This window comes from Artemia franciscana, chromosome 5, assembly GCF_032884065.1.
Source record: "Artemia franciscana chromosome 5, ASM3288406v1, whole genome shotgun sequence".
NCBI lineage: Eukaryota > Metazoa > Arthropoda > Branchiopoda > Anostraca > Artemiidae > Artemia > Artemia franciscana.
The window spans coordinates 34,118,425-34,144,492 of NC_088867.1; the positions used below are offsets into that span (position 1 = coordinate 34,118,425).

Below are 26,068 nucleotides of genomic sequence, written 5' to 3' on the forward strand. Positions count from 1 at the left end.
TCCTGATGTACAAAGGAAGTTAATGAAAGAGTACTTCGCAGTGAAGAGAGCGCACACGAGGTTCAAGGCCACCTAGTCTGATCAGATACTGGAATGTACAGTGAACAAGGATACAAAGACGACGGCAAGAATAATAGCAGAAAAAATAGATGAGAGACAGACTGAAGCTTGGATTCTTACCTTACCGATTTCCACTGCCATCAGCAAAGGTTTCCTGCAAGAAGTCAACGTATCCACAGAGACATTGAAACATCACGAAGACAATCAGTCGACAACGACGCGATTATAATTTTCGCAAGATAGAGCTCGGGACTTTTTCATTACATGTGGCAATCCCTTCAGCAGAGTAGACTTCGACCTAGTGAATATTGTGACGCCAGAAGTTGTGGACGATGGATAGATTGTTTCTTATATTACTTGCGTAGCCACAAAAGGAAAAGAGGTGGTTAAGGACTTTTTGTGAAACGGGAAAGAAGGTGTGAAAAAGGTTGCACTCCGAACTTTCCCTTCAGAGAGGAAAACTCAGAAAGTGAAGGGTGTCCCTAGAACTGATTTCTAAGCTCTGAAGTAACAGCCTTGAAGAGAATCATTATGCTCAGTTGAGCTAGGGTGAACAAAAGAAGAAAGCAGTCACAAAAATCCTCAAAAAAGAGATTCTTCCTTTCCTTCCATCCATTTTAAACATCTTCTGCAACAATCAACCAAGACATCATCTGGCTGGAAAATGAGGACGGGGAACAAAGCCATACTGTTTCATTGGCTAAGAAAAAAAAGGACGACTTGCAGCTTGGTGCAAGATACTATGTCCAAGATACGGTCATATCGGCCTACCAGGTTTGAAACAGTCAAATCCTTCGCGGAAAGATTGCTTCTAATGTTGCTGAATGATCCTCTAGTGGGTATTTCTAAAGTCCACATTGTCGAAAATCGGTACTACGGGCTGTTTGGGAAGCTCACGGACACCAAAGAGTCGGTCTCTTTGAAATCAGCATGCAGACTCCGACAAGGGAAAGGGAAAAACCGCCAGATTTCCGCTCTGAGCACAATTGAAGAACGGAATGCCGTACTTGCAAGCTCAGTGTCTAAAAGCCGGCTCCTCGAAATTTTGTATGAAACCTGAGAGCAGAAGGGTGAATAGCTTCCGAACGCACTCATCTTTTTTCTCTCAGGTGGGTTCAAGGAGAGATCCAAAGTGTCTCTGGCCAAGGGCGGCTGCAGTCCAACTTTACCAGAGCACTGTGACTTCGAGGAATGCTTGCCCTCCAGCCACGAAGAGGCTGACCAACGCCGTATGACACATGCTAAGTACTCTAACCGTTACGCTTGTAGTATTATTTTGCATGCCAACGACACAGAAATGGCAGTAGCCTGTGTTCACTTTGTGAAGAACTTCAAGCTAACTTTTCTTGAAGTTCCTGACTTACATTATCCCAGTAAACGAGCTGGCGGATGGATTCCGCTTGTCCAAAGAGGAGTAGATTATGTTACCGTACGTGCACTGTCTGTCAGGGTGTGACACAACGAACTTTTTCTTCGGCGTCGGGAAAGCTTATTTCTTAAACACCGTGGCGTCTCCAAATTTTGCCTTAAAAATGGTCTTTGTGACGGAGCAGATCAAGAATGCTGAAGGGAAGCTCTCAGTTGACACGTTTAGAAAAGTTTGCGACCTATCAAAATCCCTGGTCATTGGAATGTACGGCAAACAGGCCAGATTCAATTCACTGTTCAGTGTAAGGGCTTAGATTTGGTGCCAGAAACAAGACGCGAGAAGACTGCCACCTTTTGACGACACTTTCGAGCCATACATACGAAGAGCCATAATGGCTACATGGATAATCTTGTCGTCAGTACGGGCTCGGTCGAGCATTCCAAATCCACTCCTCCATGGATGGAAGATGGCTGAAGGGGGAGTAGATGCGGTCGGCTCAAGCTGTAAAGAAGTATCAAGCCTGGAAGCTTACTGCAGATGCAAAAGTGGAAGATGCAGGAAAGACTGTAGCTGCTCAAAAATGAAAGGATGCCGCAGCTTATGCTCCTGCCACGGAACGAGGAGGGCGTGCAGGGAGTCTGACCTTGCCCGATCTGAATTCTCGGATGAAGAAAATGAGGAATATTTTTGAAAGTTTTATTTAATACCTTTTACTTTTATTTACAACAAGTCCCTAATCAGTTACTATTACCCAGTTTTACGTGCAGGCCGAGTAAGACAATTCCAGTGCTCCGACTGATTTCATCTGTGAAGCAGAATTCTTTCATGTAGAAAAAATCACAGACCTATTAAGAATAAAAATAGTTTATATTTTTTCAGCTCAAATTGTACAGAATTAATGAACTTTCTTTTCTAATATGAAAAAAAAGCTTTGTTATCGTGATATTTCGAGTTTTTAGCCTTCCTTTGAGATATTTGTCTCATTTTACATCACTTATTTTGAAACTGCAGTAAATAGAGAAAAAAGAGTATTTTTTTTCAATTTAAAAATCATATTCTTGTAGATCTAGATCTCTTCTTTCGATTGATATAACATTACATCGGATTCCTCAACCCAATAACTCGCAAAAAAAATCCTAAATCGTCACACTTAGTTATAGGCTAAATTTGGCGTTTTTGGCATATATCTTAGAAACGCCCCAACGACGAGCAACGCCCTACGATATTCGTTTTCAGCATGGTCGACTACCCTAGGATCCATCCTCAGCATTTTTGTACCTTCCGGCATGGGTGGGTGCATGATAGAGAATCTGGCGCTCTGACTAAATGAGATGCATGTTAATCTTGCAAAAAAGTGAAGTTTCCGTTTTTTAAGGATGTGTAGTGTTGTAAATTTACCATAAAATAAAAAATCGGTAAGTAAAATTGGTAAAATGAGGTAAAAATGGTGAAAAAAGATAAAATTGGTAAAATACGGTACTGTCTAGGAAATAAACAGTAAAATCGGTGCTTTGGCGTCGCCCTGTAGCTACAAGACCATTTGAACATTCTTTTTTAAGCATCACTTACAGCTTTCAATGAAAATTTTTCAATTATTCTGATTTTCCTGGGCAAAAGCTAATGCCCCTTCATCTAGAGTTTATCAATTTAACTAACTTTCTAGTTTATCCCTCTGGTAATCTTGTGCCTAATAAATAATTAAAATTTATAAGTAATTTCTAATTCACTGTGCCTAATAAATTTATTCAGTAAATGAATTAAATTTACCTTTATTTGCGAGTAAAATCATATTAATCATTTTTTCTATATTTAAACATAAGAAATGTTACCCTAACAGTCTTACATATTTGAATAACCGTCTTCAGTCACATTCCTCATATCACAGTGGTTCCCAACCTTTTTCGGTCCGCGTACCCCTAGTCAAGGCCCAAAAAGTTTGCGTACCCCTTTCTTGAGAATCGTTGTTTTACTTTTTTCTTAACTAAAATCAGATTTTCAAAAGCACGAGATTTATTGTCCAATATGACGGTGCTTAAATGTACGTACAAAATCAATGAGAAACTTGAGGCTGCTTTTTTGCTAAAATATTATCAAATCTTGGCTCGATGTCACTAACGGCAATTATAAGGTCATTTTGTACACTCAGTCTGTTTCTGTGTTTGGTTTTGATCAATGACATTGCCGAAAATGACACTTCACAAAGGTAAGTGGATCCGAATGGTAACAAAGCAGACATGGCGATTTCACTTAGTTCCTTGTATTCTCCTTTCACCTCCAGCCAAAACTGGGAAACAGTTACATTTTGGAATTTCAGTTCTAAGGCGCGATCACTGGCAAGTTCGATCAGATTCGCTGTAAGCTTGTCACTAAGACCGGAGCTTGAGGTCACGTCTTCAACAAATGGATTTTGGATCCAATCCTGCGTTCTATCTTGGTTCATAATCGATGGGAAATATGACACAAGTTCATCTCGCAAATTTGTCAGATGCTCCCGAATACAATCACAGATTGTGTTGAGGTTATCAATTTCACTATCGTCCGCAAACTTGTCAAGGGTCGGGAAGACACTAACGCTGTTTCTTTGAACCTTTTTAAGCCAGAACTCCAATTTCTTGATGAAAGCACACATCTTCGAATTCAGGGAAAGTTCGTCCGTCCGGAAACCTTGCATTGACAGATTCAAGTCATTCAGTTTGTCGAAAATATCCGCAAGATAGGCCAGCCTGCAGACCCAGTCCTGGTTTTCAAAAAGTGAACTGAATGCAGATTTTTGCTCCAGAAGAAACATATGAACTTCTTGTCGAAGCTCGAAAAGTCTGTTTGAAATCTTCCCACGAGACAACCAGCGAACTTCTGTGTGCAGAAGTAAATGTTGATGTTCTGAACCCATCTCTTGGCACAGCAACTTGAACATTCTTGAGTTCAGTGGTCGGGCTTTGATGAAGTTGATCACTTTTACAGCCTCGTTGAGGGTCTCGTGCAGATGTGCGTTCATCCTTTTCGATGCAAGAGCTTGCCTGTGAATGATGCAGTGCAACCACTTCACCTTTGGATTTTTCTTCCTTATCCAGGCCATGAGCCCATTATTCTTCCCTGTTAGGGCGGCAGCTCCATCACTGCAAACTGATAGACACCAGTCCCACAAGATGCCCCCTTCTGCGAAGAATTTGTCAATCACCTTGAATAGTTCTTCTCCTGTTGTTCTTGACTGTAGGTTTTGACAAAACAGAATATTTTCTCTTATGTCAGAACAATCTTGATATCGAACAAAGACGATCACCTGGGCTTCACCTGACACATCCGTGCTTTCGTCAAGCTGTAACGCAAACATCTTCGTCAACTTTATTTGCTCAATAACCTGCATGACAATATCGCTTGCAATGTCTTCTATCCTTCTTGAAATGGTATTGTTCGACACAGGTATAGACTGAAGGGCAGTAGCAGTTTTCGTGTCAAACATTATTTCACTGACTTTCACTAGTGCTGGTAATATCAGACATTCGGCGATGGTGTGCGGTTTTTTCTGTTTCGCAACTAAATATGAAACAGCATACGAAGCCCGGAGAGCCTTTGAAGAAACTGATGCCACTTTTGCAATTTCCAAACAGTTACTAGCGAATGCTTCTTGTTTACGCTTGAAAAACTCTATGGGCTTACCGACATGAGAAGGGTGCACAGTACTGAGATGCCGGTTCATATGCGCAGGTTTCATGGAACTGTTGGCCAAGACTTGACCACAAAGAACGCACTGTGCATTCACTGGATCAGACTTTGTCGCACTAAATCCGAGCCCTAGGTATTCTGACAAATATCGACGCACTTTGACCGATGATTCGTCATATTTCTTCTTCTTAGGTGCAGGTTCAGAGTTTTGGGTACCATCATTCGGCTTCTTGTTATTCCTGATCAGGAATCTATCCATCTTTGTTTGCAACCACAATTCACGAACTTCGTGTTTCAACAGATGACAAGATACTGAACCCGCTGAGTTTAAATCGAGACCTTACGGCTATGGAGAAAAATTAGCGGGTTACTGAAAGGGAAAGTTTTGAAAATGAGTCTGAAATTACGTACAATGGGTTATGTTATCTGATTTTGAGGGAAATGTTGGAACTGAGTCAGAAACAAGTTTTAAAGATGTAGACTAAATTAATTTTGGGACCTTCGCGTACCCCCTGCGAGGGTTTCGCGTACCCCCTGGGGTACGCGTACCACCGGTTGGGAACCACTGTACATATCATATAAATGTTACTTTTCATTTATTTATAGAAGTATAGAACATAATTAAAAACAGGTTTTTAACACTTTGATTAACTATGCACTGGGTCATTTGAGCGGAACATTCATTCACTTTCAGTAATTAAGACTGTCTTCAACAGGATTTGCTTGCCAATCTAACTCCTCTCGCTCAGAATTAGATTCTGATTCAAGTGACTGTGCCTGTTTCGAAGGCCCCCCCAAACAAAAGTCCAGGATATGGCCCTGATAATTATATATCAATTTCTACCTCCACCCTCCCATCATCTCTTCTTCAGAGCTAATTCTGTATTTATCTGAAGATCCTTTCAAAACAACTGCTGACACGCAAGGGCCGCTAAACTAGAATAAGAATTTCTTCTAAACACTGTGGTCAGTAACAACTCATTAAGTAGCAATTGGTTGGAAAGCCGGCTAAATCTTAGAAAATGGTACTGAAACTTTCAATTTCGAATTGACTGAGCCCTTTCCAAAAGCTTATTCGACCACCCCTTCCACATGAAGTGCCTCTGGAAAAAAAATTAATGAACGAATATTAACATATTGAACCCTTATGGGTCTTTACTATATCTAATGCAACACGATTGCCCCAGACTTAAATGGGAGAGTAGAAATTTCAATTTCCCTTCTAATGAAAATCTGGAATTTTCCAAGAGAAAGACAGCGGGCAGTTTTCCACAGGGGAGGGGGGATATTCCGTGGGGATATTTTCCAGGGTGGGGGTGTGGGGTAAATGCTGGCTTCCAGGAAAAAGATAGGATTATTACAAGATTTCTCTGAGGTGTGAAATTTAAAATAAATACGAGGATATTGATTCTGCTTTGGCCTTTCCCATTGTTGAAAATCCAGATCCTGTAGTTCTTTTGGATGAGGCAACTTTAATATTTGAAGCGAATGGCTTCCCACATTCTTTTAGGAAGATAATTGAAAGAAAGAAAAATCCATAACTGATTTTGCTTCAAGTCAAGATACTGGAGATATTCCTATAAACACAATGTACAATAACTTAAATTAAAGGATTTAAATAGCGTTTTTATTCAATTTAATTTTATATCATCAGACCACACTTTTAATGAAAATCAGGTCGGTAGACAAGCAAAGTCAATTACTAAGTAGAGAATTCTTGCCCAATCTAACTGGTGAATACTTTTTTTTTATTCTGGCTTGGTTTTTTGGTTTGTTTGATTCAATATTTCTTCTGCTTAGTTAGAGTTGATTCGAAAGGTTAGTCTTTCTTTCTTTTTAGCGCTGAAGACGACTGGGCGGAAGTTCCTGACAAGATATCTACCTCTATCATTTTCGCTTCGTTTTTGTCTGCTGGCTGACATTACCCTCATTTTTCTCGGCAATTTAGTTTTACTATTTTTGTTCTTGTTTGTCATATGCCAATCCTGCTTGTATCCCTTTCTGTCTTTTCACAGAACTAATGTAATTTTACTTCAGCTCATACTTTCATTATCTGTAACCGTACAGCTCATCGTTCTGATAACAAGAGACCTTAGTCAAACAGACTACCTTTTGAACCAGGGAACACAGCTATACACAACACAAAATCATAATCAATCCTTTTTCTGTCAGCCTCTTCGCGCTTTTGTGCTCTGAAAATTGCAAGCCGTCGTAAAAGATACTAGTAAAATATATAAAATACCGACAAAATACGTAAATTTCGTAAAATAAGTAAAATACCAATTTTCCAGGGGTCCGTAAAATTACAGTAAAATACACAATTTTAACGTGACCAATTTTGCCAGTTACAGCACTAAGGATGGGGGCTCAAAAGTTCTTGTTTCGAGGATTTGAGGCAAGACAAATCGTCCTTATTTAATTTTACTAATTTATTAGTTTTTTTAATAATTTTATTTACTAATTTATTAATTTTACTGATTTTTTCGACTTTACCACAATTTCATATTGGGTTTTGCAGAAATTTCGACGGAAAATCCAACCAATAAAATTATTTGGCTGACCTCGATAATCATGTCAATTACTGTTTCCTGTAGGGAGGGAAGAGGTACAAGATAGCAACAGGATTACAAAACTGTTACCTGTGCTCAACCTGTGGCAAAACATTGTATCGATCAGTCATCGCCAAAAGAGTTTTTGCAAATTTTTCTGCAACTTCTGTGACGTAAAGCACCGTAACACCATCGAATTCTACACCGCTGGTAGAAAGCCAGGCAGTATCAGAGCTGAGCATGGCGTCCATCTTCTCTATAGCATCTAAAGATGTATCCTTTAGTCAACAGTTTAAATACACAAATTAGACAATTAATATAGTTTCGGCCGTTAAACTCCACACCTAAACTCAAACATAAAAGATGAAAAAGTGAAACTAAATATGTTGTCTTCTTAAAAAGCTCATTTGCACCCTATTTAAGATCTTTTCAGGTTAAGGTTGACTTCAAGACCTCAGCTCATTCTGTAATAAATATCAGGGAAATTTTTCTTCAAGATCAGCGAATATCAATATTTAGTAAATTTTTTTTTTCCTTTGAACTGAACCATAAATCTCACATCCTCAAATAGAACTATTTTCATCTAGGGCTATATAAACGACTTAAGGCTCCTCCCTCGTCATACCACAAAAAAGACATTCCTAAAATTAAAAAGGGAATAAACTTATCCAGCCAGATGATATTGTATGTAAATATACAACCAAGATCATAAAGACCTTCATCGCAACTGACAGCACCATGGTGCTATCAGTAACTGATAACTCCTTAATAATTCAATTTCTGTGTTTTTAAAGAGAATCTCTACCCAATGTATTCAAGAACATACTTCAAATCCTTCCATCGTCATGTTTCCGCCAAAGGTAAAGGTAAGCACGTCGAGGATCATACGTCCCAAGGAAAACTCTGAGAAACATTCGTTAAAATACATTATAATCTAATAAAAAACACCCAATATAAAAAAACACATAATATCAAATACGTAATATACATGCTCTTCTGTATTAGTTCATCACACGTAGAATATATAGCTCGCAATTAGTTATAACCGACGTCATTATTATAGAATTTCCATGTTTCTAATATCCCCGTTTCTAACATTGAAGAACCTGTGAGAGCCGTTTAGAAAATATAACTGTACCTTATCCTTTAAAAATCCAAGTTTGTTAAAGTTTTGTAAAGTCTGCATTGGCTAATTGTTGAGCCTCAGATATTCATTCTCAATCCTATAAGCCTGTTTCAGACCTATTAGACTAGTTTCACCCATGGTCCCGACTTATTCTACAATTTATACGCGTACAGAAAGATATTGGAAATGTTTGTACACCTTGTTATTAAACAACCCCAAAAGTTGTTCGTAATGTTAAAATGTTGATCAGATGAAAGGCATTATTATTTAGGCTATCTTGAATTAATATGGATTTATCCGGTCGAGTGTTGCCGTTGATCAAATCTATTTTGGGTCAATAACATCTCTGAATCCAAAACACACTAAATTTCCAAAAAAAAAATTAACTTGGGTTATTTCAGACCCCGGAGTGTCTCAAATGGTTTTAAGAATCATAGCCGTAATGATAGTGTTGAACTTAGCTGTTTTTATTTTAGTAGCCTCCCCCATAAGTATTCTTCCCCCCCCCCAAGGTCTGGCTGTGCACATCTGTGGTACCCACCAAGCTATATATATATATACCCCAATAGAAATCCATATACATGTACAATTCATACTACTGGTACTTTTGGTACAAATAGGCAAACACGTTAATCGTAGAGTCTAGGTTATGAAGCTAAGAACTATGTGAAATCGCAATCCCCATAGGAGTATTAGAAAACGCACGCTAAAATGGCGCTTATGTTATTTTTAGCTGGTCAGTTTATCCTTATTCATTTTACAAAGAAAAACAAAGAAACTTTAATAATCTTTCAAACGTTCCTTACACAAAAAGCTGGGACAAGTCCAATGTTTAAAAAACATTCCCTACTCCTCTAAATGAACAAAATTAGCAGCAAGCTTGTTAAATACATGCTTTGTAAAAAAAAAATTCGAATTCACATTCAAAAATGAAAAAAAAATATGGTGTATTCTTAAAAATGGTGATACAAATAGTAACAACTAGCAAAAACTAAGTAGTTGCACATAGGCACAACCGTGGTCAGAGTGAGAAAAACTATTCTTGGTAATCATTATTCCTTGGGATTTCTTTGAATCCTATGGGGGGGGGGGTCAAAACCTTTGTTACCATCCGAAGAACTTACTGACTGTAACTTAATAGCCGAAATATCCTTAATATCCAAAGAACTTACTGACTGTAACTTAATAACAAACGAATCTAGAACGTCTAAGGATCTTTTATCTTATCTTGTCAGTGTAGATGAATATTAGTGTAAAGCCTCTTATGTTCGAATGTCTCAAAATTATTATTGATGGTACCTTGGTTCTCCACGAGTCAAATCAATAGTTCTAGAGAAAGTGCCAGAGTTATCAATAAGAACAATTGTGACACCACTTTTAATTCGACGACCTCCAGAATGAATTTGATTCATAAGATAAAATGGCTCATTTTCCTCGCTATAATCTTTCTCCCATATTTAGTTAATCTGTCATTGAAAAAGGCGTTATCACGCATGCACTAAATGAAGTAAAGGCAATTTTTTATTCAAAGATGACGATAACACTAATTCTGTAAACTTCTGCAAATACCAGTCTTACAAACTTGTTTCTCTTTCGTCCGCATTTAGAATTTCTTCGTAAAAGCTATACATGGCCTTATGGGATTATCTAAAAAAGAATATTAGTCCATGGTTTTAAAATTTTCCTCTATTACTATGCCTTTAACTAAGTATGTTTCGGCATCTCTGCTTAATTCTTCCTTAAAGTAATCTAAATACATTGTAAAAACGGACGAAAACCTATTGAGTACTTAAAGCATCGGAAAATTTATAGTGTCCAAAATGGCTCATTGGTTAGATTCGAGGGAAAAATGTTAGAGTAACTAGATTTATTTACCGAAAGTTCCCAAACTAATATTTTCTACTTAGTTTCAAGTCGCAAATGCATCACACGTACTATAGCTCCTTCTACCGGATCTATCTACCTCACACTCTTCATTCACCCTACTTTTTTCAAAGCTCCACTCTTCACTACCTTCTATCAAGTTCTTACTTCCTAGTTCTTTTCTTCTCAACTCTGTCCACAGCATCTTGGACTTCCTGTTATTCTTTTACCCCCATTTGGATTACCAAAAAATTCAATTTTTGTTCGTCTATCATTCTTCCCTGTAGAACACAACTTAAACATCTTTTTTTAACTTTTTTTTTTAATCATGGTCTTAGAAAGCCAGATCAAACTACTTTTTTCGCACGATTTATCCTTTGATGCCTGGTCATTCAAATGAGCATCAAAGGCTATTTCAAATTTACCATTTCTCTCCGACCACTAGAATTAGAAATCGGCCAACTGTCACCGACTACTTTTCCACACCGTCGTCTATTCTCCTTGAGACAAGCACATTTCCTTGATAGCCTCTTTGCCCCGACAAGAATAAGAAAGAATATAAAAGCTAACATCTTTCTCTCTTTACAGGCACTTATCTAATACAGATTCCAAAGTCAGAATTTTAGCATTTCAGGGCCTATGGATTCATCTCAACTTATCTCAAAGTACCAGACCCGTCAGGTAGCATCTTTTAATGTCAATCTATATTTGTGTTGCTTTTAAGAACAGGATACCTGAGTAAAACAACTTTCTTTTTTAGAAGTATCTTATCCCTCTGGAATTATTCTTTGATGTTCTAATGCATTCTCGTACTTCTATTTGGGCAGAAAAAAAGCTTTTTTGGGTGTCTCAAATCCCTCTACAGGCATCCTTTGATCCCCACTGGAAATTCTAGTTTATACCTACGGTACCAATTCATATTTATACTAAGCCCATCCGGTATCTTAAGATGAAAAGAAATTAAAATAATATTTACATTTTTTCTCAGTGCGTAGCCATTTTTCTAACGTGCGTTCACCTGTCAATGTTTCATGGACTGAGGGTTGATTGTGAACACTGACTCTTAGTTCTCTCTCAAATGCAAGAATTTCATCGATACAATGACCAAAAAGGTAGTCATCCTCATATAAAAGGGGGAGGTCATGATTTAGCTTAACCACAACTAAACCACACAAAGCTCTTGTGAATTCTTCCTAAAATTAACACATAAAATAAATAATTTCTTTGTTTTGTTTAGTAGCATAAAAAACATACGCTGGCACTGGATTGTCAATGAAATGTTAAATGCAAATTATTGCAATAATACACTGAAAATAATCTCAAGAATTAAAATCACGCAAACAGTAAGATACCAATACAAGACAAGTAACAATCAGTCAAATTTATAGCTAACAGACTGAACTTTTGTAGAACAAATAGCCGGGTAAACTATCTGATACAGCGCTTCACTCGTAAATCTATCACTATATCAGGGTAAATATACCAGCAAGTTTCAAATGGCAGACATTGGGAGCACTGCTTCCACTTTTTTAAAATTTGATTCTCCCTATTTTCATACCAATTTTCCCTAAAACTTCTTGATTTAATGTCTGATTTCTCCTTATTTTTCTCCCTAGAAATAATAGATATTTTGCCCCAGAATTTACATGAAAAATACAATGCAACATCAAATTATTACTTTTTACTTCAGATAATGATAATATATAACATCTTTTACACTAACAAGAATATATTAAAAAGAAGTTCAAAGAAATGTCACCTACAGGACTTAATGGCATGTAAAGTTTGCCCCCGTCTTCAAAACAGCGACAGCTTTCAGTATTCTGACAATTGACGAAGTTTTATCTTCGTTTCCGCCCAGTAATTGACTCGACAAAGTGAGACTAGGGTGACATTCTCGAGACTACTACGGATCTTTGTTTTCAGAATGGCGAACAAGCACTCCACTGGAGCATTGCTAAAAGGCAGCAAGAAGACCAGCGATATGCACTTCCGCAGTTCTGGGTACTTGATGCTGCTACAGCGAATCCTCAGATCAAGTATTTTCTTCCAGTACTGTTCCACTGAGAGTTCTTCAATTTGGGTATCCAAATGTAGCTTACGTAAATTTCGTCTTTAGACTCGAACCGGTTTTTGATCTGCTTTATCAGTACTATGTATTATTTTCGACAAGACTGGTAAAAGAGATCAGTGTTATCACATAGCTCTTCAGCATCTTTGGAGTTCTTTCATGGAATAGGTTGCCGCTATTCCCATATATATGTCTCATTTAAAGGCAAATACTGACTTGAATGATAAGGATCTAGTTTAGTATACAAATTAAAATTGCAAATATAGTCCAGTTCCAAGAAAATTAGATACAATATTATCCACAAACTTCCTGGCACTTGCCTTTAAAGAGTAAAAAATATATATTTATGAAATAATTTTAGAATTCAAGTTAAATATTTCGAAATTTTAATGAAGTGTTTGATTTTAGAGTTTGATTAGAATTTTTAGATAATAATAGTTAGCTTCAGAATTTGCTCAGTAATTTTAAGTTTATATATTAGGTGAGATTTAAATGTAATTGAATATCTAGAATGTATGGGATTTATGATTGAATCTAATTTTAGGGAATATAGAAAAAATATAGGATGTTGTATGATTTAAAAAAAAAATCATATAGTTTAGATTTGAAATCTTTGAGAGTTAGATAATTGAGTTTAGATTTGAAGTCTTGAGTTTGAAGAGTTGTATGTGAATTACTGGAATTTGCTTTAAATATTGAGGGAGTACGATTCGCCTGGATTGTGTAATGTTTGTTTTTTGGGAAATTTTTTGAGTATTGTTGTAACTACCCAATAACACAAGGCCCAGCAAAAGCAAAATATGATGGAATGTGATGTACTAAAAAAACTGGTGTTATAAAAAAATGGTGTTTTTTATGTAAATGTAGCGAAAAGTGTTGTAAAGTATTTTAAGAAAAGTGAAAGTATTTTACAGTTCAAAAATGTATATGTACTGTAAATTTGTATTTTAATGTTATATGTTATAGGCGTAATGAATGGGAGCAGCCCCTTGCCGCCGTGTATAGAGAATATGAATTCTCTACACACTAGAATGTGAGGTAGCTAGAATGTGAATTCTAAAATTGTTTAATCGTAAATTAACGGATGAGGAATCGTATGAATGGGGATTGTTTTTAGGGAAAAAGTAGATAAAATGTATTAGGCAAAAAAAATAGGAATGTGAGGAGTTAGAAAGGTAGAAAGCTATGAAATGCCGAGGAAGAGGTAAGGTAGATAGGTAGTAAAGTAAAGGAAATAATAGTGAAACAGTGATGAATTAGATGACAATTAACCCGGCAGTCTTAGAGTAAACAACAAGAAAGAAATGTGATTGATTTTTTACTTTGTTTTAAGGAGTACGAAAATTACATTCAGGACATTTCAGTATAGACCAAAGAGCTCTGGATAAAAGAAAGAAAAGAAGAAGAATTTGAAAGATGAATTAGAAAAGGATTTTTTATATTTTTTAATATTATAGTCTCTTTTTGATTTTAAAAAACGACAGAGCCTCCGCGTATAGAGGGCACCAGTGACTCTAAGCACTTACTAAAACAATTACACTAGGAGCGGAAGGAATCAAAGGTAAAACCTTTTGTTTATGAACTACCTTTTTAAAGTAGTCCTGTTTCATATACACTATTGATTCAGAGTTCAAAGTAAAAGATCTGGTTTGGATGGGATATCTATGAACTGTGAGAAAAGCCAGTCTATTTTAGTGTGTCTAAATTTATATAACTGTATTATTGGATTAGTGTATCTGATTTGATCTGAATTGGAGAAATTCATTTCTCATCAACTATATTTTGTTAAAGGGGGGAGGCCACAAATCTTCCTTGCGGGTAAGTCCCGTTCGATGCTATTTCAAATGAATTGCTAATTCATAATCCTCCTCAAGCGGATTTATAATAAAATAAGAGCAAAGAGGCAAAAGCTCGGATTGAAAAAATGTATAGAAATCGTTGAAGAGGCCAAAGGAGCAGTCCACAACTTCAAGGTATGACTTTGTTTTGTGCTGTCACTCACTTTGTAATGCTAAAAAGATAGGGGCATTGGCTTTAGTTTGGTCGTCAAGCGTGGTTTCTAGGAGATACTGAATAAGAGCAACCCAAGTCACTAAGGCTAGGAATAAGTGAAGATGAATAGGTGACATTAGGTAACGAAAAGATTGATAAGGTTGTTGGTAGTATTATTAGTAAAGATGGTGGGAGCAGTGAAGATGTTAAAAGTAGAATAGCTAAAGCTCAGGGTGTTTTTTCACAGTAAAAAAAAGTTTGGAAGAATAGAAAGATAAGTCTACAAACCAAGATTAGAATATTGGAAGCTACAGTGATGACAGTGGTCAAATATGGCTCTGAAGCATGGGCACTCCGAAAAGCAGATGAAAATTTACTAGATGTTTTCCAGAGAAATCGCCTACGGATTGTTCTGGGTAACCGGCTGACTGACCGTATTTCAAACAGTAGGTTGTGCGAAAAGTGTGGTTCAATCCCGCTTTCTGTGGCTATAATGAAAGAAAGGTTGAGATAGCTAGGCCACGTGCTACGGATGAAGGATGACAGATTACCGAAGATTGTCCTTTTTGGCCAACCGTCTGGGGCTACACGGAAAGCAGGTCGTCCTTGTCTGGGTTGGGGGGATGTCATAAATAAAGATTTAAAGGAAATGGGAACTTCCTGGGAGGGTGTAAAGAGGGAGGCTTTAAATAGATTAGGTTGGAGGAGGAGCGTGCGTAGCTGTGTTGGCCTCAGGCGGCTTGGTGCTGCAGTGAGTTATTAGTAGTAGTAGTAGTAGTAGTAGTAGTTTCTCGATGGACCTCTTTACGCAAACCTGAAAGGATAACCAACGCGTCTGTTCTGGTACAAGAATTTGGCGCTTTAAATCGAAAAAGCTCCTGAGTGTCTGTATGTTTATCTCACCTGGAGACGTTTCTAGAAAAGAGACTATAAATATTTCACGCTTCTACTGTCTTGAGGAGTGACAAGCCTGAATAGGATGAATGGATACGTAAAGATGAACCTCTTTACGCAGGCCTGAAAGGATTACCAACGGGTCTGTCCTGGTGCAAGAATTTGGTGTTTAGAATCGAAAAAGCTCCTGAGTGTCTGCATCTTTATCTCACCTGGAGACGCTTCTGGAAAAGAGGCTATAAATATTTTGAGCTTCTACTGTCTTGAGGAGTGACAAGCATTGGATGAATATAAGTGAATAAGATGGAAAAAAAGTTTCACACTCAAGATACGAGGGACCGTGGCTTTTATAAATGTCAAAGCAGATCAATTGCCACCAAACATAGCGTTATTTGCATCTTCACGAATTTCAAGCATATTTTGCCAGGAAATCAAGTTTTTTTTTTCGATAACTTGTTTGATGCTGTTAATAAGACCCTTAGCCGATTCATAAATACGCTTGACTATGTCCAATACTTCGACGGGAAGTCTAGATGTTTTTTTGCTAAAAAACACTATCATGATCGCTAACTGCTTAAGAACGTACAATAAGTGGTTTCGTCAATTATCAAAGACAAAAAAACGATGCTGAGCAATTCGACTAGCAAGTTCTGCTTTTTGTTTACCCAAATTGACCCCTGCCACGGCTTGGTCTTTGGAAATAATTTTCTCGGGAAAAGGATAATACTGTCTGCAAGATGTAATGGACGATTATTTTTGCCAAAAATACACAGATGCGCTGTTCAATTTCTTTGAGATGACAGCCTACAGTCAGATTTTTTCAATGCTGCCTTTCCCAGACTTCGTCTCAATTTCATTACTTGCTTTTATATGTAGATTGTTTAACTGTGATTCCCCCCCCCCACATACTTCAAATAGAACTTACAGTAGGACAAGTCTTTTTTTTTTTACTTGCCTGTTTTTTACTTTAACCTGACACCCTTTTCTCTATCCAATTTTTAACCTTGGTATCTGAAGCCAATTGATCAGAAACTCTTACTCGTATATTTTCTTTGGGAATTTCGTCCTGAACTCTGTTTTCTTTATTGAGGTGGCCAGGAGTCGAAAGTCAGAAACATCGTCATGTTCATCAGCCTATTGTCTTTTGGGATTAGATACAACCTGAAGATTCTCCTCATAGTCTAAATTACATAAAAATGTTATTTTTTTACTTTACCCCCCCCCCTTCTTCCTAATAGCCTTGATTCACCATTGTATTGCCTACGGACTGTTCTGGGTATCTGGCTGGCTGACCGTATCTCAAACAGTAGGCTGTACGAAAACTGTGGTTCAATCCCGTTTTCTAGGAATATATAAGAGAATGGTTGAGATGACTAGGGCGCGTTTTGTGGATGAAGGATGACAGATTGCTGAGGATCGTTCTTTGGCTAACCGTCTAGCGCTAAACAAAAAGTAGGTTGTCCCCAGTTGGGGTGGGAGGATGTCAAAGGTTTAATGGAAATGGGAGCTTCCTGGGAGGGTGTAAAGAGGGAAGGTTTTGAATAGATTGGGATTGAGAAGCAGCGTGCGTAGCTGTCCTGGCCTCAGGCGGCTTGGCGCTGCGGTGAGGTTAGTAGTAGTAGTGTTTTGTGTAAACATTCAACATTACAAATCAATAAATATTTTACAGAAAAAAAACTGTTATTTAACATTAGTTGCACTTGATGATTCTTACACACTGTACCATGGAAAACTAATGTGCCATGGATCCTTAGTAAATATCCTGTCAAATTTTGAAGGTGCTGTTTAGCCAGAACGGATAAATTTTGAACGTTGTAATAAATTAAGAGAATGACAGTTTTTCTTCTTTCATCTTATGTTTCCCTGACTGGTCTGTGTAATAGCACAATAATCTTTTACGAATCAAAAACGTATTAATAACAATAATAATAATTTATTTTTGCTTTCTTTCGATGCATTATAAAAATGCACTAGAGGAGTATAAAAAGAGAAAGAAAGAACAAAGAAAAAACAAAAAAGGAATAGCAAATAAAAGAAAGAAGAAACACACAAGAAAAAAATGTGAATAATTAGCAATTATACACTAAAGCGACCTACATATCTAATGATGAGAGATAAGCAAGCAGAAACTTAAATTAATATTAAGACCCAGAGACTATCAGTCAACCCAGCTGTATATAATAGATGATTATGCGAACGTCTGATATTTTCTTACGCCAGTCTTCAAAACGTTCCGATTATTCCTCCATCTTCACACATATATCAAAAGCATAGTATTTTTTTTTTTTTTTTTTTACTAATATTTGTACACCGAAACAACAGAGGATACCAATAAAATGCCTAGCATACCGGTAAAATTGGACCCTAATTTGTTTTTAATCAGTAATAGAGAACCGATTCTAAAAACAGAATTATAAAACAACATACGGTAGAACATGGGGCCGTAAAGCCTTTCTAACGTATATTTGTCCAATTATCTTTAAATTTTTGCCAGGAGACCATATGTTTTACAGATCTTCTTTTTTAACTCATTAATAACAAGAATGGACGTTGCACTTATCGATGAACCAAAGGGAGGAGCCAAACAATTCAAAGAGTCAGATCTAGGAGCAGTAATCGAAGGGACTCAGATTGTGCCTTTTTCATTTGAGTTTTTAATCATAAACTCAGCCTTTGACGGTTCAATAGAAAGGCCAATCTAGCCTGAAGAGCCTCAACAACTCTTTCCATTGAGGACAAGTTTTCAGCGAGAGAGAGCTTTTCATCTGCATAGGACAGGTGACTAATATCAATACGGCTATCAGTAATATAGAATGGAATATTTCTTGTCACTATTCCAAGTACGTTATTGAAAATTAATGGGCTTAAGACTGTGCCATGGTTTACCCCCACGCTTTAGAGGAATAAGATTTGCCAATCCATCACGATAATGGATCTGATCTATTGAATTCTGGTACCAGTTACAAAGGCAGGCGCAAATAAAACCACTAGTACTACTATTTAATAAAGCAACTAATGATTGTGAATGTAAAATGGAGTCCAAAGTTTTAGATGTGTCAACTGCGCATACGTACAGGCTCTTTTTCAACATCTTATGTCGTTTCATTATAGACAAAAACACAGAATGCGCATCTTTTACTCCTAATCTTAGTACTATCTAAGTAATCTTACTTACTTACTATGTTTTTGTTTGTTTTTTAAGAAGAAAGAGTTTATTAATCAACAAAAAATATAACAAAACCTGAAGCAAAGCTTTTACTTTGCAGTGTCTAAATATTTGTCAGGTATATTTACCAGCTGTGCTTCTGTATTTTCATGTACCTCCCTTGTTCTGTTATTGCAGAAGAGAAAAAGACCAAGAGCCACTCAACTAAAGGAGGGATCATACGGCCAGATAGACAGAAAAAAAAACAGTGACACAATTAGCATAGTTGCTGCCCGGATCGAATTCAGAAATCATTATCCCCTATCCAAGTTCAAAGACCAACCTACGCCCCTCACTCCACGGTTCCGATCCAACCTCGAAATAATATTTTATTGCTGAAAATGTTCGGAAATATATTTTCAAACTACATCAACAGAGCTGAGTATTCTTTCTAAAGTTATTTCATTTTTTCAATCAAGCGAAAAATTTACCTTGGAATCTATGTTGATACTATCAAAAACGGGTTGTACCCATTCACTTAAAAACGGACATGGACTCTTGCACCAATCTAAAACTTGAGTAAGGTATAGCTCTGGTCGACTCAAGTCGTTTGTCTGTCGGTTGCTGCTAAAATGATACTCAAAGCGCTTTTTTAGTGGTTTTGTCAAATGCCTCATTGGCAAACTCAAACCAGAAATAGAAGACGGCATTTCCCAAATGCACTCTGAATCAGGATCCACCCTGAAAAACAAAAAAAAAGGAGTAACAATCCTTAGATCTGAATCAATAACTATTTTCCAAACGATACTTAAATTACTCCATTACTGACAAAAACAAGAGCTAAGAGCTCATATGGCACTTGTCACGAGGCAAGAAGAGCTAAGAGCCAAGAGATCATACGGTATGAGCTCTAACAAAATTCTATGAATCAACAGATTGATTTAAAAGGAAAATAAGAGGCTTAATGCCGGTCAGGATTTAAAATAATAGCTCTGAGTCACGATGTCCTTCTAAATATCAAAATTCATTAAGATCCGATCGCCCAGTCGTAAGTTATAAATACCTAATTTTTCCTCTCCCTTTAGCCCCCCAGATGGTCGAATCTGGGAAAACAATTTTATCAAGTCAATTTGTGCAACTCCCTGACACGCTTACCAATTTTCATCGTCCTAGCACGTCCAGAAGCGCCAAACTCGCCAAATCACTGAACCCCTCCCCCCAACTCCCCCAAAGAGAGCGAATCCAGTACGGTTCCGTCAATCACGCATCAAGGACATTTGCTTATTCTATCCACCAAGCTTCAACCCGATTCCTCCACTCCAAGTGGTTTCCAAGATTTCCCCCTCCAACTCCCCCCAGTGTCAAAAGATCTGGTCGGGATTTGAAATAAGAGCTCTGAGACATGAATTCCTACTAAATATCAAATTTCATTCAGATCCGATCACCTATTCGTAAGATAAAAACACCCCAATTTTCACGTTTTCCAAGAATTCCGGTTTCCCCCTCCAACTCCCCCAATGTCAGAGGATCTGGTCGGAATTTAAAATTAGAGCTTTAAAGCACAAGACCCTTCTAAATATCAAATATCATTAAGATCCGGTCACATTTTCGTAAGTTACAAATACCTCAATTTTCAAAATTACCCTCCCCCCCACTCCACCAAAGAGAGCAGATCCGGTCCGGTTATGTCAGTAACGTATTTTAGACAGGTTTTTATTCTTCCCATCCAGTTTCATCCCGATCTCACCGCTTTAAGTATTTTCTAAGATTTCCGCTGCCCCCACAACTACCCCCCCCCAATTACGCTGGATCCGGTTGAGATTTGAAATAAGAGATCTGAGTTATGAGGTCCTTCTAAATATGAAGTTTCATGAAGATCCGATCACTCCTTCGTAAGTTAAAAATACGTCATTTTTTCTAATTTTTCAGAATTAACCCCCCCCCCCAATAGAGCGGATCCGTTCCAATTATAAATCACGTATCTAAGACTTCTGCTTTTTTTCCCACCAAGTTTCATCCCGATCCCTCCAATCTAAGCGTTTTCCATGATTTTAGGTTCCCCACCCCAAACTCTCCCCAATGTCACCAGATCCGGTCGGAATTTAAAATAAGAGCTTTGAGACACGATATCCTTCTAGATATCAAATTTCATTGAGATCCGATCACCCATTCGTCAGTTAAAAATACGTCATTTTTTTCTAATTTTTCAGAATTAACCCCCCCCCCAACTACCCCAAAGACAGCGGATCCGTTCCGGTTATGTCAATCATGTATCAAGGACTTGTGCTCATTTTTCCAATCAAGTTTCATCCCGATCCCTCCGCTCTAAGTGTTTTCCAAGTTTTAGGTTTCCCCCTCCCAACTCCCCCCAATGTCACCAGATCTGATCGGGATTTAAAATAAGAGCTCTGAGACACGATATCTTTCTAAATATCAAATTTCATTGAGATCCGATCACCCGTTCGTAAGTTAAAAATACCTCATTTTTTCTAATTTTTCAGAATTAACCCCCCCCCCCAACTACTCCAAAGAGAGCGGATCCGTTCCGGTTATGTCAATCATGTATCTAGGACTTGTGCTTATTTTTCCCACCAACTTTCATCCCGATCCCTCCACTCTAAGTGTTTTCCAAGATTTTAAGTTCCCCCTCCCAACTCCCTCCCCCCCAATGTCACCATATCCGGTCGGGATTTAAAATAACAGCTCTTAGACACAGTATCCTTCGAAACATCAAATTTCATTAAGATCTGATCAACCGTTCGTAAGTTAAAAATACTTTAATTTTTAACTTCAATTTTTATTGGGGGAGTGGGACCCCCCACTCCCCCCAAGATGGTCAAATCGGGAAAACGACTATTTTTAATTTAATCTGGTCCGGTCCCTGATACGCCTGCCAAATTCAACGTCCTAGCTTACCTGGAAGGGCCTAAAGTGGCAAAACCGGGACCGACAGACAGACAGACCGACAGAATTTGCGATTGCTATATGTCACTTGGTTAATACCAAGTGCCATAAAAAATCAGAAATGAACTGTCCTTTTGTTGATTGCAGCAATCAAACATATTAGGACTTGCACAATAAAATTAGTTTACATGAAGACAATTAAAAATCAAGAATATTCAGATTTTTCTCAAAGACAAAACAGCATTCTGAATAGTTTATTATCATTACAATCTAGATTCAGCTGCTTTTAAATTCAAAAGAATATTCTAGGTATGTAACAGCCCAATGGCTTGGGGACAAACTTTCAACATCAAAACGTTTACCCTTGCACAACGTAAGAAATATTTAGAAAGACGAATGATTTGAATGAGAAAAGAGGTGGACTATCGTTTGGAAATGAATTCACCGTAAATGATTTTTACGCTAAATTGTACGTATTCTGACCTTAAAAACGGTTTCAACAACGAAAAATATAAATTAATTTATACAAATTAGTAGTATTGATGACGCTCAAAAGCAATGTTGAATACCACCTCTTAGCCCTCCTTTAAGACTGCAATTCAGCATCTGGTGGTAATAGTTTATGAAAATTCCTTACTCATTGTTTAGCAGAGCAAGAATCTTCAAAAGACTTTGAAATTTCTTGTAATCATCATCCGTAGTCCTTTTCACGTTCTCTAGAGACTGATTTGTTGAAATGAACGGCCACCCAATTTCTACTAATACATCTTCAACTGACCTGCGAAAGTTAAATGCAGTTAAGATATATAAGAGAAGTCCTGCTGTTATATTATAAGAATGAAGAATAAAAGAAATTCAAAATTACTTTTATTTTTTTTTTTACATTACTAATTAAACAATATTGATACAGGGGCTGAAGATCTTAACTTTGAATCCAGCCGAGCAACATATTCAAATATATTCAAATAAATATTCAAATACATATAACATATATAAAATATTCATATACATATTTGAATATAACATATTCCTGAACATATTCAATACATATTGAATATGTATTGAACATATCCAATGCATATTTGAATATGACATATTCCTGAACATATGCAAATATATAAATAAAAAAGCTATGCATAGTTCTTGCTAATGGGTAATAAGGATGGTTTTCACTTGTTCTTGAGCAAGCTGAAGTGGAGTTCTACAGTCTATGTCAGAGATAAATATCTGAAGTTGTTCCATCAATGCTTAATTTTTGTAAGCAGTGCTTGTACTTTCGAGTGGAAAACTCTATTCAAGCAGTCAAGCAAGCAGTGGTCGGTTTCAAACTATAGATAAGAATTTATGTTCGTTTTCTATGTTTGCAGACTGACGTGAAGGAAGGGTATTTCGAGAGCCTTCTAAGTTTTAGGAATTCTCTGATTGCTATGGAAATGGGGGGGGGGTCCCTTTGCTTTTTTCTTAGTAGTGATGTTAGAAGGTTGTCCCATGGTATAAGAATCAATTTTTGTACTAAGATACAATTTTCGCTTTGACACTGATCGATTTTTTTGATGAGACAATGGAAGTACATTGCAACGATTTTTAGTACAAAAATTCGGCTATGAAGATATCTTGTTTTAAAAATTGTCAAGGCCTAAATTTTTTTTGCTGTTATATAATCCTGAAAATAATGCATAATGACTGCTCAAAACGAGCTAGAATCTGATTCATTGGAAAAACAAATTGGTGGCAAAAAGAAACAGTTTTTCCGCCCATCCATCACTCCCCCTTGACCCTTCCATCCCTAGTCTCTGCCAGAAAGGTAGGATTATCACACTTTTTGACCTAAAATCATCCAAAAATTTTCAACTTTTATGACTGTAGACCATTGGCACCTCCTTCCCCCACACCTGACCTATTGCTAACCTTTTGTCAGAAAGGTAGACATATTTCACCTTGTTTGAACTCGAATTTGGCAAAGAATTACTACCTATATAACTGGAGGGTCAACTTGGGCCACTGGCCTTTCGAAGACCCAAACCTACACAAAAAAAAACACCTTGCCACCAGTCTCTTAGTAAAAAGGTAGTTATGGTGCACCTTCTTTTGCCTTTAGCAGAAAGGCAGGCATGCTGCACCTGGTTTGAAGTGTAATCATGCAAGGATTCTCAATCTATGTTATCGTAGCCATAAAGTATGATCTTGGCCCCTACAATACCCTCCCTCCGCTTCACCCAACACCGACTTTTAAGCGGAAGATTGGCGTATGACGCCTTGTTTGAATCGGCATTATGCGAAAAATTTTTATTTTTGATTCATATAGTCAGAAAACCAAAGTAGGCAAGACACCTTCCAATGCCATCCTGCCCCTCCCACCGCCAACTTTTAGTAAAAAGGATGGCATATTCTACCTTGTTTGAGTGGATCTACCGTGTTTGGAAGGATTTCAATCTGCATAATTAGAGAGCCAAACTGGATCAGTTTTAATTTGTAAGATCAGAGGACCAAGGTGAACCCATTTCTTCTACAATATTCTTGCCCCTCCCAACTCCGACATTTTACCAGAAAGATATGTGACCTCTTCTTCGAATCAAAAACGTTCAATGATTCTCAATCTGTTGATTTGAAGCAGAGTATGCCAAAAGCTCAACCAAAAATACATCTTCTATTATCAGTTTTTTTTAACAAAAAGGTAGACATTATGCAAGTTTTTTTCAAGTGTCATCATGCATGGGGATCCAATCTGTATAAATAAAAAAAAAAATCTGTTTTTAAAATTTAAGCTGGTAAGTAGCCTCGGGCAATGGTATAGGATGATGAGCATTTTCAGACCAACTGTTCAGACAAACCAGAATTCATGGCGCAAGTACCATTGGTCCATGGGACAAAAGACTTAGTACGTTCAGAGGCTTGGTTACCTTCTATAGCCTCCAATCTACTTGAGATTAAAGGGACAGAGTGGATGTATTTCCAGAGGCACCCAGCCCCTCTGAGTCCCATGTTCCTTCTACACTAAAGCATCAAATTCACATTGATTTTGGCAGGAGGGTACCTATGGCAAAGGAGACATTAATCAAAAAATATTAGATCGTTGAAGTGTAAAGCCTAGACCTAAGCAGACTTTGAATTTCTGCTGTTCAGGAATCTCTCCAATATCAAAGAGTAATTTGTTAGCGAGAATCATATGCCTTGTTGCTTTTCAGAGAAAAAAGGTTAAATAAATAGAATCAGATTACATGGGAATCAGTTCAGTTTTTTATTCCAATATTTTTCAGAGTAACAAAATGTATCTTCATGGAAATGATTACAAAAAGATTATGAATAATAATCTAACGCCCTGAAATGGTTTGGTGATCATTTGTGAAGTGTCTATAATTATCAATTTATTAGTGATGGATAGATAAATATTATATATTGAGGCAAAGTTACATAGCCTTAGCTTGTACATGCTGCAGTTTTAGAAATAACAATACAGGTTTTGTTAGGTTTTTATTCTTTTGGGTAAGGTAATAAAGTATTTACTTTTGTATATGGTGCATTTTAAAACTAGCAGCATTGATTAGATGTCAGGAAATAGAGAATAAAATTGGCTTTAAGAATGAAGCACGTTTTGAGTTCATATTCAAGGTGTCATTATTTGTTTTCTACTTTTTTAAGAAGAAATTCATCTTGAGACGCATCATTTTTACAAGATTTGGTGGGGTAAAATTCACAGTGCTCAACTGAAAGCAAGGAAACAAATCGAGAAATTGTCCCTGCAACAATTTCACTCTGGACAAATTCCCAAAGTTGTTACCGGTATTCAACTCACCATAGCAACATAATCCGATTTCTGTTCGTTTTAAGTTTTAATCAATAATTAACTTTATTTATTAATTATTATTTCAATTATTAGTTTATTATTAACTGTAATTTTTGTTTGTCTTAGCTTTGACTTATTCTTATTAAAGTAGTTACATTTCTGTTATACTTTACTTTAATATCTGTCCATTTTGGACCTAACTTTTCATTTACAGTAATTAATGTTTGTTTTAAGTTGGGTTCATTATATGACTCATTTCTGCTCGACTAATCTTTTAATAACACTCTTTACTTTTAAAACCATAATAAAATTAATTAACAAAAATTAACCTTTTTACAGAGAGGTAAATAGTTTTTGCCCATTCTTGCTTCAACCTTTGGAAATAATTGTGCAAATTTCCACATTGAGTCCCATGCATCTGAGAACAGGTTTCTTGTAATTTTTTGAATTTAACAGCAATCCTCTCATAGTCCTTCAAATGCAATGCATCTTTTAAGTCATGACTAGAAGAAAACAATTAAAAATAAATTAGTTTAATTATTGAAGAAGCAATGCCACAAAACAATATTTTACATCAGTTGAGTCAGCTAGAACACAAAGTTTTATTTATAATTACATTGTTTTTCTTGATTTTTGAAGTTTCAAGTA

At 36.9% G+C, this 26,068-nt stretch overlaps 1 protein-coding gene across 1 annotated transcript in view; it reads right to left on the reverse strand.

Moving 5' to 3' along the window:
- The window catches only part of LOC136027310 (RAD50-interacting protein 1-like), a 55,876-nt gene that overhangs the window by 17,162 nt on the left and 12,646 nt on the right, over nt 1–26,068 (reverse strand). Inside the window, exons 3-7 of the mRNA XM_065704429.1 lie at nt 25,750–25,923; nt 22,274–22,414; nt 19,224–19,473; nt 11,607–11,823; nt 7,732–7,906 (exon numbers count right to left, since the gene is read on the reverse strand). Coding sequence (XP_065560501.1) covers nt 7,732–7,906; nt 11,607–11,823; nt 19,224–19,473; nt 22,274–22,414; nt 25,750–25,923 — 957 coding nt within the window. The remainder of the gene's footprint in view (nt 1–7,731; nt 7,907–11,606; nt 11,824–19,223; nt 19,474–22,273; nt 22,415–25,749; nt 25,924–26,068) is intronic.